The following is a 14,057-nucleotide window of genomic DNA, read 5'->3' on the forward strand; positions in this document are numbered from 1 at the left end:
AATGTAGGGGAGGACATATACAATTATTTCTGTGGATTCAGGGCAGTCCAACAAAGCACTCCTTCACACAGAGCATAATTAGTTGATGGAATTCAGGATCCAAGTATTGATGGTGGCAAATAGCTTGGATGTAGTGGTTGCTGGTCTGCTGGAGCAAATAAGCTTGTACGCTGCTTTCAACCAGCCCCCCAACCTAGCTGCTTGACTTCTTACTTGCAGTTAGTCTTATGAAAACTGTTGGGACCGGATGTAGATCCTTCTAATTACTGATCTATTTCTTCTTTCTGCTTGCAGAAATTAGCACTGAAACCAAAAGGGTGATGAAAGGTTGCCCGTTGTGTAATAATTTCCAAATGGCAAGCTGTCATTACATAAAATAACCACTTCCCCCAAGAAACAGCAGATGTTTCCTTGCTTTGTTGCCTAGTCTCCATACTCTCTTGTTCATTTTACTTATTGTTACATACTTTTCTTTCATTGAAATCTTTTTTCACTCTGAGTCTTGGAGCATGGGGGAGGTCGGTGGAATGAGATGAAGCATTCTAACTCCAATGGCCCCTGAAAATCTCCAGTGCAACTTCTTGGGCTGGAAAAACTTCAGCCAGTCCACATTGTTAAAAGCTGTTGGGAAAGGGCTGGGGAGACCAGAGATCAAGTCCCTAGTCAACCATGAAGCTCCCTTAGACTAGTCATGCTCAGTGCAACCCTTGCAGGTTGCCTATGAAGATAATGTAGCAGAGAAATAGCTTGGAGAAAGAGGGGAAATATAGTGTTGGCACTTGTCTGGTTCAATAGACAAGTGAGTGCACCACTAAGGGTGAAGTCAAACTGTGGTGTTAGCAGCACTGAAGTGACCTCCCTGGAGCGCAAGTCTGGGCAGTATGTGTGGAGGTCCTGGGCTGCCCAGAGAAATATATATGTAATTAATAAGGTAAAGGTAAAGGGACTCCTGACCATTAGGTCCAGTCGTGGCCGACTTTGGGGTTGTGGCGCTCATCTCGCTTTATTGGCCGAGGGAGCCGGTGTACAACTTCCAGGTCATGTGGCCAGCATGACTAAGCCACTTCTGGTGAACCAGAGCAGCGCACGGAAATGCCGTTTACCTTCCCGCTGGAGCGGTACCTATTTATCTACTTGCACTTTGACATGCTTTCGAACTGCTAGGTTGGCAGGAGCAGGGACCGAGCAATGGGAGCTCACCCCGTTGCGGGGATTCGAACCGCTGACCTTCTGATCAGCAGGCCCTAGGCTCTGTGGTTAAACCCACAGCGCCACCCACGTCCCTATGTAATTAATAAACAGTAATAAATTATGAAACAGGATGCAACCAACCAACCATATCATTTAGGTTTATAAAATGTTTCAAAGTTACATACACACACGCTTTGTAAATCACAATCCACTTTCCTCTTTGGTTCACATACTTGCCCCCAGCCTTTCTTTGTTAACAGCATCATTGTGTCATATATGCTGAAACTTGCAAGTGTCCTGATGAACCACTACGAGGGGTAGCCAGCCAACATTTATTCTAGCGCTGTTTTGATGGAACAGAAGGAAAATATGCACCAAGTATAGTGGTGACACCAGTTTCAGAAAAGTAGTCAGAGCTCTTTTTCAGCACAAAAGGATCTCTAAATTAACATTTGGAACCAATGCTAAATACATAGGGCTTATGCTAAATACATAAGATCAGGCCTAAGGCCATGTAGTCCTGCATTCTGTTCTCACAGTGGCCAACCAGATGCTTATGCAAAGCCCAGAGACAGGACCCAAGTACAACAGCACTCTCCCTGCTTGAGACTCCCTGCTACTGGCTTTCAGAGCATTCTTCCCCCAACAATAGAGAAATAACATACCTATCAGAGTTAGTAGTCACTGATAGCCTTGTCCCCCATAAATTTGTCTAATACAAATTGTCTAATACAAAGTCACCCCTAAGCCATTGCTGTTTCTTGAGAAAGAAAATTCAAGAGTTTACATGTTGTGTGAAGAAGTATTTTCTCTCTCCTGAATCTGCCAACATTCAGCTTCACTGAATGTCTCCTGAGATATTATACTGTGCAAGGCTGAATGAAATGAATGGGAGCTGTTCAGAAGCACACTGTGATCTCACATGGCTAGCACACACTTCAGTGGGGCCTGTGGAGGAGAATTTTATCAGGGATCGTGCCTAAAAAGCATTAGGTACAGTAGCTTGAGTTGTTGTTTTAACACAATAGAATATGACAAAGAAAGCTTGATCTCAACACATCAAGAAAAGACTAGAATATATTTTTAGAACAGAAAATACCCTATTAAAGGCTCTAGCAATCATTCATCTGAAAGACACAAGAGTATAGGTAAGGCAGGCACCTTTAATTTTTCTTATTTTTAGTTAAAACAAACTGTACCTATTTTAAAACCAATACCAGCATAATTTCTAGTGCAATCTTGCCATAAGATATATTGATGAGCATTCATTTTATGTTCAACTGCATTTTTTAAAACCCAGAAATACAATTGCGAATAAAACCATCTAGTCTCAGTAACAGCACCAGAAGTTTACTATAAAAAAGAGTAAAAGGTAGATTGTACTTTTGTCTTTATTTTCTGGCCAAACCCTCTACTAGTAGTTGTTTCAGACAACTGCATTCATCTATATTCTATAGTGTTTCCACCCTCTGTAAAATGTTCTCTCTTCATTATTATCTTTTACTGCTTCAGGAAAAAGATGAAAATAGCTTGCACCCAGAAAAAGAGCAAATTTTGAATCCAGAGCTGTGAGAGAACTTCGCATAGTATTTTAGTTCTGTTGCTATGGATATGTACATTCATTTAAAGAGTACAGAGATATCTGTGTTCACGCTATAACAATATGGAATGTAAACATGGTATTTGCTTAAATATGCAACTTTATTAACGAAAAACAGCTAGACCTTTGGTGCTTTACATATTATAATGTTAAAGTAATTCAAAGCAAAACCATTGCAATGATAAAAAAATTCTAAACATAAACTGCAACTGAAACCAGCTTGTTGCAGTGCTGACAAAAGGCAAAAATGCTTAATGCAACAGTATAGCTTCAAGTTCTACTAGGTATATAAATAACTGCAAAACAATGTAACTTTTTATGAAAAAATAGAATCCTATATACTAAACATATTTGAAAAGGTACTTAATATTTGCTTGAGTGGTTCTTCAAGTTATTAGGATTACCCACTTGACTGAAGTGGAGAATTTTCTAATTTAGGTAGATCTAGGAAGCAAGAAGCATACTGTTGATTCCCTGCATGTTTACTCAGAAGTAAGTTCCACTCTCTTCAATGCAATTTTCTCTCAAGTAAGCATAGGATTGCAGAATTATTTTAACTAATAACATAAATAGCAAGGATTTATGGTCTAACTCTATGAACACTACTAGGAAGTAAGGACTGTAGCCAGTTAATTATTCTGTAAGTCACATACCTACAGCCTAAGTGCACCTTAAGACACAGACAAGTCCCCACTTCAAATTATTCTATTTCCAAGTGCTACATATGAAACATTACTTTTATATAGTTTGAAATGAGCAAGCACAACTCTCTTCAAGAATCTGAAGAGCCAAAGGCTGGTCCTGCCTGGGAGATATGCAATCATGAGAGCATAGCTAAACTTTTAATATCCTAATCTAAAGTATTTGCACATGTATTATCTGCACATTATTTTAATGCTTTTGGTTTGTGATTTTGTGCTGATGCACCAAATATTTGTTAATGCACCAATAACTGAACCAAATGTTGCAGAATGTTTTAATACAATTTCCCTACTTCGACGAATGTGCCTTAAGAATTGTGCCACAGTCTAAGCACAGCCTTACAGCATGAAAAATACATTCTTTTGCTGAACATTCATACCCTGTTTGAGAAAAGTAGGTACTTTGGCTTTATAAATTTTGTGCCTAAAACATGAAAATATTCTTTTACAACTTGTTGGGTTTTTCTGCTTCCTCCCCCCTCACTGCTTAATTTATTATGCATTATAAATCACAAGGACCAATAGTCTAAGCAGCAGTGGATTTCAAACAGCTTTCAGGGAACTTTTTTCACCTGCTGTGGGACCTATTCATGCTGGAATTATGTTCTAGGTTGCGCACATGAGACTATGTGGTAGCTGTTGCACTGCATCAAATGAGTGTGTACATTACAGCAAACAACACGCTCTCACAACTTTAGTTTTCAGGGGGCAGAGATTGGCCATTATACTGAAGCAGAACAGATGGGAGTGCAAGGATTCCTTGGAACACAGGTTTAAAACCACTATTCTAAGGCATCAACTCCCATAACTCAGAACCAATTATATATATGTGTGTGTTACAAATAATATTCTCTTGCCTCTTACTGATTACATTTATCTTAAGCTGCTGTGTATGAAGTGCCAGTGGTAATGTGGGGGGAAACATGCATTTTCGTATTTTTACGTAAGTTTTCCATCACTTCTTGCAGGTTGCAGGGTGGGGAGCAGAGAGAACCACAGTCCTAGAATGCTCAAAACATTGTCCTTTTCCTTTTACAGCTGGTCTCTAGCAAGCTGCCAGCTGGCTAAGCCAAACGATTACACTTTACTATAATATATACTATAATATACTATAATATAATATAATATTATATTGTGCAGAGACTTTTTTTAAAAGCACATTTCCTGCTCTCTCTTTAGTGCATAAATATAGTTTAATTTAATAATTCTTACAATGTACTATAAGTAATTTGATAGTTTTGTTCTTAAAGGCTTTGGCATAACTTAGTGCGATTTGTCCAGTTTGCTACAGAATAATGGCTACAGCAAAGACATTGACGATGCAGTTCATAGTTCGGTTTTCCCATCGGACTGTGCAGGTACCTATAGTGGATTTAAGAAGAGAAAGTGGTCAAGTTCTATATTCATTCTTAAGAGGACAACCGAATAACCCAAACTCATTTACAAAAGATAATCCCTAGAGGCTGTCAAACATTGCTTTTGGTGACAGATCTGGGCCACAACCCTAAACATGCTTACAAAGAAGTAGATCTCTGTGAACTCTGCAGAACATACTTCTGGCTAATCATTTTCATGCTCTTGATCCCAACGCTTGCACAATAATGCATCTTAGGAGTCAGAAACTCAGAAAAATCCATCATAGATGGTCACCGGGGTTAAATAGAATTAAATGACACTACAGCATGGATTTAGTTTGTCAACAGGACTTTGATGGTGGGCATGTGATCCAGTCCAAGTTGCCATTCCTGTAGTTGACTAAGAACCCACAACACTTTGAAAATCAAACCTTTTGCCAATGATAATGAAGAGGGCTGCTCTTATGAGGCCACAGGCAGCCCCCTGATTCTCTCCAGCTACTTCTTCTGCAAAAAAAAAAGCCCTTGGGTGATCAACTCAGGCACCATGATGTGTTTTTCCTTTGTGCTGGTGACTACTGCTACCCCAGGCATAAAGCTATGGCCAGCTCAGTGCACTAAAACCATATGCTTCATTGTTAGGGTTCTTTTTACATTTTGTTGCATTTTTTGCTAAGCTGCCTTGAATGTGATTTTTCTTAGAAAGTAAGGACAACACCAGTGCTGGTGCACATTTCAGCATTTTCCTGCCGGTACTCAGCATGGTAGGAAATGAATACAGTGGTACCTCGGGTTACATACGCTTCAAGTTACATACGCTGCTAACCCAGAAATAGTACCCTGGGTTGAGAACTTTGCTTCAGGATGAGAACAGAAATCGTGCTCCGGTGGCGCAGCGGCAGCAGGAGGCCCCATTAGCTAAAATGGTGCTTCAGGTTAAGAACAGTTTCAGGTTAAGAACGGACCTCCAGAATGAATTAAGTACTTAACCCGAGGTACCACTGTACAAGTCTCATAGTGTAATATATTTAATCAAGTAACTTACTGAGCACAAAACACAAAGAATATAAAGTTACAACAATATGAACATTCTTTCTTCGTTACAGCTTCGAGTCATATCGGTCACTGAAGTACTGGCATATATGATTACTTGGTGATTTGGTTTTTTTAACCTTGTTAAGCTTAGTTCTTCTCTTTCGATTGTATAACTATGAATTTGGAACAGTCATGCTGAGGAGTGAAGTCTGCCAGAGCTGTTCAGCGCTTTGAACGATGTCTGCCCTCATAAACTAGCACCACCTATCCAGGAGAATAGTCTCTTATCTTTCATGATGCCTTGAAGTAAGACGGATTTGATCCAGAGAGTGAATGAAGTTCAAATACTACTCAAACTTAGGCATCAATAACGATTCCATGTCACATTTAAACTCATCTAAAGAAACAGTCCTTGGCCTTCTGCCAAAGCATTTTTTCCATGCAACCAAAAGTGATTGGTCAGCCCTTTTCATTTTGGCCTGGCCTTATCAGCAGGGTTATATCTCTTTCTCATTTGGGGACCTGGGTAAAGAAAGTGGGTAACATATAGTTTGGGTGAAATGATCCTAATTTCAGGAAGTACCTATTATATACCTATTATATCCTGGGGGCTATATGTGGGCTGCCAATTCAAACCGCCTTTCAACTACAGCATAATGTTTCACAACAATAAGTGAAAAGTCATTTTTTTCATGAAGTAGTTTGCTTCAATTCTGCAGGCAGGCACTTACCATCAGTTGTGGTATCCCAAAAACATGAGCTTGCTGTATGCAGACCAGCTCCACACTTCTGCATCACTGCACAGGTTACTAAAGACAGAACAAAATCTCATGTTTATCAATAAAGTAGATTAATCAATCAGACTTCACTAGTCCTTTATACAACTGAAAGGACTGAGTGGTGGTTAAAGTATGAATTAAAATCCCATGCCTTTTTCCAAAAACAAATTCTGTTGAATTATAATATTTAAGTTGCCACTATGCTGCAAAAGCGTGATCCTTTTTCCTTAAATTTCCTTTATTTAAGAAAGCAATGAGACATATTCCTCCTCAAAATGGTGGACTGCTTCCTGAACAGCCCTGATATTCTAGATTTATGAAGTCTGTTGAAAATGCCTGGCTAATTTTCTGATGCAGATAATCAACAGCAGATGACCAATAAATGCCACGGGAATCTGAAAATAGAGCCCACCCCCCTCGCCAACCCGCCGCATCCCATATTATTATAGTAAAATGCATAATAAATTGGAGCAAAACTGCCTTCAAAGCTCTCACGAAGGTGGGTGGGGTGCAGCACATAGAACCTTATATGCCTCATTCTACTAACAAAGTATATAGGAACGCGGGTGGCACTGTGGTCTAAACCACTGAGCCTAGGGCTTGCCGATCAGAATGTCGGCGGTTTGAATCCCCGCGACGGGGTGAGCTCCCGTCGCTTGGTCCCTGCTCCTGCCAACCTAGCAGTTTGAAAGCACATCAAAGTGCAAGTAAATAAACATGTACCGCTCTGGTGGGAAGGTAAACAGCATTTCCGTGCGCTGCTCTGGTTTCGCCAGAAGCAGCTTAGTCATGCTGGCCACATGACCCAGAATAACTGTCTGCGGACAAACGTCGGCTCCCTCAGCCAGTAAAGCGAGATGAGCACCACGACCCCAGAGTTGTCTGTGACTGGAATTAACTGTCAGGAGTCCTTTACTTTACCTTTACTAACAAAAGTAGGCCTGAAATCATTTTCTCCCCATTAATTGTAAAATTAATATTAACTGCATATATGCACAGAATCTTACCAATGTACTTGTACGTTTTCCCCAGTTTTACCAGTTGTGTTAAAGATTGTTCTACTATAGCTGCAGTCCACTGATTGACATTGTCGTGATTGTAATCTGCCTTGCCCAGAACACCTTCTATGCACTAAAAAGGAATAAAAATCTGATTAAATACAAGTATTAAAAATAGATAGTAGTATAAACATATATACTTTTAAGCCAGCCCCACTTTGTTATGTAAAGGGACTCAAATGTCAGAAAGATATTCTCATTTGCCTCTTTTCCTAGGCTAGAGCTCCTAAATGGAGGCACATAAATCAGTAACTGAACTGTTTATACCATTCCCATCTCAGTGGTAAGAGTCATGTAACAAACATGCAGAATCCAGAAGAGCATTTTAATAATCTGAATTTCTTTCCCAACAGGACTAAAATATCCTGCTGAGCTGGATATATTATTGCAAATGCTACAATTCTGAGTTGCTCCAGCATTGAAATTCAGACAGGGCGATCCTATTGCCCCAGTATACTGAGCAGCTTCTCTGCCGGGGCTAACCGTGGGCCACAATCAAACAACAGTCAACATAACAACAGCTACAGAAATAAATCCAATTGACTTCAAGGACAGTTAAACAGCTCACCTGTACAGGACTGCCGTCTCAGTCACCATTACAAATTGTGTTCTATAGGGTGTGTTTTTTTAGCAGAATTCAACAGAACATATACAGAACACTTAGCACTACTTAACATTACAGTGGAGTGTTATAAAAGGCAGTATCCAGAATTGTATTTTCATGAATCAAAAGGGTTCCTTCCATTCATGGAATGATTCCAGTACAACAGAGGCTTCCCTCTAGCACAAGTAGGGAAAGTGATTTCCCCCTTATACCCCTTGCAGGCCCTACTGCCACCTCCCAGTGTTCCACAATGTCCACACTCCCTGGAGCAGATTGTCAGAGGAGGAGATTGTCAGAGGACTGCGGGGGGGGGGGGTAGAATGTACAAAATTTTAAATATCCAATATTGAAAATTTAGTATAGTTTGGATCTTGATAGTGTAATCCTATGCATGTCTATTCAGAAAAATGCCCCATTGAATTCAATTAGCTATATTTCCAATAGACGTCCATATGACTGCAGCTCAAGAGAGCAATATTAAACACAGCAAGGGAGTATGCCCCACTAAATATAGTGGGACTCAGTTTTGAATAGGCAAGACAGGATGTCTGGTGCAAGTCTTTCAGGGATAGCCATTATTCCTGGAAACAGAAAACTGCAAAAATTCATTTTGTCACCAAAACACATAAATACTGTACTGTATACTAAAACGTGCAACTTACATCTTTAATAATACTGTGCGCTTCCTCAGCATTGAAAGTCATCTGTAATCATAGAAGAGATTTATTTAATTAAATTATTATTTTTAATCACTCTTCATAAAATTTAATTCTAGAGCTGCTTACGCATTTTAGAATACAAAATATAAAACAATAAAATTGAGCTGTATCCTCTATTACACAAGATTGACACACGATAAAACAAAATTACATCCTAAAACAGGGGTCAGCAACCTTTTTCAGCCGTGGGCCGGTCCACCGTACCTCAGACCATGTGGTGGGCCGGACTATATTTTTTGGGGGGGGAATGAACAAATTCCTATGCCACACAAATAACCCAGAGATGCATTTTAAATAAAAGCACACATTCTACTCATGTAAAAACACGTTGATTCCCGGACCGTCCGCGGGCCAGACTGAGAAGGCAATTGGGCCGGATCCGGCCCCCGGGCCTTAGGTTGCCTACCCCTGTCCTAAATGCTTTGGCGTGACAGTCAGACCCTCCAAAGGTTGTAGTCAGCATAGTTCTACTTAGGGTAGACCCACTGAAATTAAAGAGGCTTAAACACAGGTCTGTTCTGATTATGATTGGCAATGGATACAACCCCAACTTTTTTAAAAAAAATACCAGGCTAAGCATGTCACAGAATCAAGGGATAACAACAAAGGGAAGGGTCTGCAGGAGAGGGGAAGTGGGAAAAGAGCAGAGGGATTGTGTGTCCGAATGCTGCCACATTAAAAAGATTCCCTGGATGCACACATAAAAGCCCATCATATTAGGGAGAGCGCTACCCTTTCTCTTTTACGCCATCCTTCTCTACCTGAATGAGGTTATGTCTTCTCCTTTTTCACTTGTGTGCAGAGGGCGGCAGGCATTCAAACACGGGATTCTTGTCTGACGCGCTCCTCTTCCCACCCCCTCCTCCATCCTCCCTTGGCCTTAACCTTGGAATCCACTGCACTTTCAAATTGGGCTTCAAAGCAACGGCAGGCTCTTTTCACTACTCTGTTTTGTTACCATCATCACCACTGTCTGCCATTATTCTGCAGTGGCCTCAATTGGCAGCGGGGGCGCGCGCGCACAACCCTCCCCGTCCACGTGAGGACCGGCGTCGCAATGACAGCATTCTTGGGCGGACCAAGCCTCCCCCGCCTACGATCCCACAAGCGGCGCTTGCGATTGGCTGGGTGGAGACGTACACTAAATACATTTAAAAAAAACAACCCTTGAGCCAGGTGACATTTTTATGCAGACCAGGCCCACCCACGTCGGAGCGAGACTGAAAAGCGCAAGCCGGCCTGTTACAAAGTCATGGTTGTTGTTATTGGGGTTTTTTGCGCCCCTCTCCTCCCGTCCTCCACGCACACACTTTAAAGCGGGTGGCAGGAACGGGAGGCGCCTCCGCCCCCGCGTGTCTGGAGTGGGGGGTCCCTAACCTAATTATTCCTCCGCCCAAGTAGAAGCGCGCGCCACGGCCAAGCGCGAGATCCTTTCCTGCGCTGCGACGAGGAAAAACCGGGTCATTGCTGCCCGCCGGGGCAACAGGGAGCTTGGGCTGGGGCGAGGAGGGCGCCCCGCTCCCGCTGACCGGGGGAGGAGGGGGAAGTCCGTACTACCTCGTCGTTATGGGGGTGAAACTCTTCCATGGCCCCAGGAGCTGCCGCGGCGCGTCCCTATTCCCGGCAGTGGCGGAGGCGGCCCCGGTCCTCGCCCTGCGCTGCAGCTCCACCTTCCCTAAGCCGGAGGTGCGCAAAGAATGGCGCCACCCCCTCCTCCTCCGCCAGCTCCCTCTGCCGTCTGAAGGGAGCACTGGAGGCGCCCTCGAAGATGCCGCGGCCTCGCGCACACGCGCCTGTCGCTGGAGCGGCGCTGCCGGCCCAAGCAAGCTTTTTTCGCAGCGTCCGCACAACGTCGAAGCAACAGCCCCCCGTTTCCCCCTCTTTACCATGGAAAATCCGATTATTTAAGGTGCCAGCCACCTGTTTGCGACATCCCCCCTGTCTGGAACAACACTTGATTCTTAGCAGGGTCGAGGCTCATTCTTGAAATCTGTCTTCCATACCAGGGCTGAGTGCTGGAGTATTTGTGAAGAAAAACGTCTCCTGCCACTTTCAGGCTCAACGCGGCTTTTAAGGGCATACACGTGTACATACATACACATACACAAACTGACGATAAAAAGTTTTGCGGCAAAGGGCATAGCCTTTAGGTGGTCTTCAGCCCCAACACTTTTTAGCAGGGGTGTCATAGTTGCCATATATTGCCTGTGATGTTGCTGTTAGCTGCTTTGAACCTGGTTTGCCATGGAAAAGTGACAAAGAAAAAAAGAGATGAAGATGGAGATTTGGTCCATAACCGAGGTCTATCCCACCCATGTGACCCTTTCAGGGACAAAGGAGCAACTTAAAATGGAAATACACGTGCCTGACTTCCATTCCCTGCTCTTTTAGGCCCCAGGCTAAAGGGATGCAAGTGGAAGTGCACTTAATTGCAATCAGACTAATTCCTAGTCTCTGCTGTGATATTTCTTGGGGACGTATGGGCCTCTGCTCCTGCCAGTTTGGAGGGCTTGCAGGAGGCAAGGGTTGTTCTATGATGTCTCAGTATTTTTCCTTGCAGCCCAATCATACTTCTGAACAGGGAAGAAGTAGGGTGTTTCCATGTAAAGATATGAGTTCTTGAATATATGATGGGAAGGAATTACTGCAGGCTTCCCTGCAAAAATATTCTTAGTGTTTTGTATTAACTCACCCAGGGCCAAAATTTCTCCCAAGATGCCCCAATTATGAGAGTCAAAGATCATTTTTATTTCATTTATTAATTACCTCCCATTAAACATCCCAAAGTGATTAAACATAAAAAACAGGGGAAATGACAACAACAACAAATACAAAAACCAATTTCTTTCTTTGCTAAAGTGGCTTGAATCAACAAGGTTTGAGTCATGTGTAAAGTCAATTAAAATGACTTCTTGTGTTGATAAGAAAATGGTTGTAAGAATCTCTCCTTGGTGATTGCAAAGGATCAATAATCTTTCGTAAAAACCACGGCTATTTCTTTATCATTAGTGTTCTGTTTACAGTGGTGGCAAAAATCAGCTCCAGAGGTGTAGTGGTAAAAATAGCCATGATATCTGACTTTGCCTACATATCTCTGTGCTTGGTGTTCCCCATCACACAGAGAAAGCAAAGCCCTTAATTGCAAATGCTAAGCTACCCTAAGACAACAAAAGACTTCCCAGCATCTAATAATTGTTCAACACGGATGCAATACAGAGGTTGTATTGTGAATAGTATTCTGAAACAACAGTGTTCACACCAGAAAAACTCTAAGGCAATTAAGCAGCCTAGCAACATCCTTCAACATCAAAAATTGTCAAAGGGGCTTGGCAAAACTTAATAGTGTTTTAAACAAAGCCATATTTTCTTAGTTACCAATTTTCTGTTGGTGTAAGGAAAACAACAAGAATAAAATGAGAATTCCTGGATGCCAGGATCCAAGTTTGGGGCAAATACTCTTTCGTGAGAGAACCTCAGGAGATAATTTAAATCACAAAATATGCAGCATGGAAATAAAGCATAGAAATATAGGCTGTTAGGCTTAAAATATGTTTCCTTTAAAGTGAGTTTCAAAGTTTCCCTCCTCCCCTAGCATAGAAAAGACCACATGTTTGGTAAGTAAAAAATTGTTTACTTACAATTTATCCAAAGGACATATTCATGTGCTTTTCCATACAGCATTTAGAAAAAGTTTCAGAGATTGTAAAACCTGGCTTAGTTACAGTGGTGAAAGTTCCTAAATTATTGGTGAAGGTCACTCACGAATGGTTGATGAGAGGCATACGGTTGAGCTGAAGTAACCAACTCAAACCTATTTATATGCTGAGCTTCTCAGGTGGACTGGGAGAGAACAATAAGCCTGATTACCTGGTTCAGGTTTCCTCAACCTCGGCCCTCCAGATGTTTTCGGCCTACAACTCCCATGATCCCTAGCTAGCAGGACCAGTGGTCAGGGATGATGGGAATTGTAGTCTCGATACATCTGGAGGGCCGAGGTTGAGGAAGCCTGACCTAGTTCTTGCCAAGGTGAGGGGAAGTGGACACAGCTAAACCTGGCAGGACAACTTACTCTATGGTATTAACTCCTTCATGCATTAATTAGACTTAAGCATGTTAGTTATATGAGATATCTCACATTTTCTCAGGTCTTCATTATCTCATTATCACCTCTGTTGTGATCAGATATAGAGCCACTTGTTTGAAAGAAAAGACCACTTGGCAAAGTATGCAGGCTATGAAGAAACAGGGCAACAATCAACAACAATTGTATTTAGGGACACAACAGTTTCTAAGAACATAAGAGCCCTGCTACATCAGACCAAAGGCTCATCTAGTCCAACATCATGGTCAACCAGAGGCCCATGTTAATGGAAGCCCCCAAAGAGAACATGAACACTTTTCCTCTAGGATTCCCTAGCATTATTAAGAGGCATACAGTCTCCAATAACTAGGAGCCACTGAGGGGTAATACCTCTAATGGGGAACATGTTGTGCCCCTTCTGGGGTAGTTTGCCCAGCTTTGGTCCCTACCCAGCACTCGGTTCTCACCTGTGGCTCCTACAAGCTGTCAGCATTTGACAGCAGCCACACCCTGGGAAATGGCTTCGACTGGCCAGCAAAACCAGGTGAGGGTGACCAATGGATCTCAAACCCTTGGTGAGTAGGGGAATTTTCCTGCATGCGAAGACAGGCTCTACCAGATTGAGCAGATGAGACCAATAGTGGGTCCAACAGTCAAGAAGCTTTCTGCACATGTAGAGGGAAGTGAGGGGCAGATGGGGCTCATCAGTCTGGGAGTGTGGTCCTTCAAGGAGAAGGAAAACACTGATCCTAAACCCCTGCTACCTTGCAAAGAAAAAGCTAAGGAGTAAACCCGATACAAATCTGGAGGGGAGTTCCTAAGAAAGTTGGATAGGAACTTGTACCGCTCCTTCTAGCAACTCCTGCAGTAGAGCTGGTGCCAAACCTATTGCTCTGCTTTCTATTGCACCACATCAGCGAGGCTGGTGTGTGTG

The 14,057-nt window shown here is 42.4% G+C and overlaps 2 protein-coding genes across 3 annotated transcripts in view; one reads left to right on the top strand and one right to left on the bottom strand.

The window, feature by feature from the left end:
- The window catches only part of LANCL3 (LanC like family member 3), a 152,605-nt gene that overhangs the window by 72,404 nt on the left and 66,144 nt on the right, over window positions 1-14,057 (top strand). The window lies entirely within an intron of this gene.
- DYNLT3 (dynein light chain Tctex-type 3) lies at window positions 2,335-10,782 on the bottom strand. Its single transcript, XM_083612599.1, has 5 exons — window positions 10,600-10,782; window positions 8,986-9,027; window positions 7,669-7,792; window positions 6,614-6,691; window positions 2,335-4,854 (listed from the first exon to the last, which is right to left on the bottom strand). The coding sequence occupies exons 1-5, from the start codon at window positions 10,627-10,629 to the stop codon at window positions 4,778-4,780; spliced, it is 351 nt and encodes a 116-aa protein (XP_083468725.1). The 5' UTR covers window positions 10,630-10,782; the 3' UTR covers window positions 2,335-4,777.

The sequence above is a fragment of the Podarcis filfolensis genome (genome assembly GCF_964270895.1).
Source record: "Podarcis filfolensis genome assembly, chromosome: 4".
Taxonomy (NCBI): Eukaryota; Metazoa; Chordata; class Lepidosauria; order Squamata; family Lacertidae; genus Podarcis; species Podarcis filfolensis.

Excerpts from the sequence above, each read along its gene's own strand:
- DYNLT3 (XM_083612599.1), bottom strand. The coding sequence starts at position 10,629 with ATGGAAGAGTTTCACCCCCATAACGACGAG. Across the intron at positions 6,692-7,668 it reads GAAAACGTACAAGTACATTG|TAACCTGTGCAGTGATGCAG; the intron begins GTAAGATTCTGT and ends TTCTGTCTTTAG. Across the intron at positions 4,855-6,613 it reads TTGGGATACCACAACTGATG|GTACCTGCACAGTCCGATGG; the intron begins GTAAGTGCCTGC and ends AATCCACTATAG.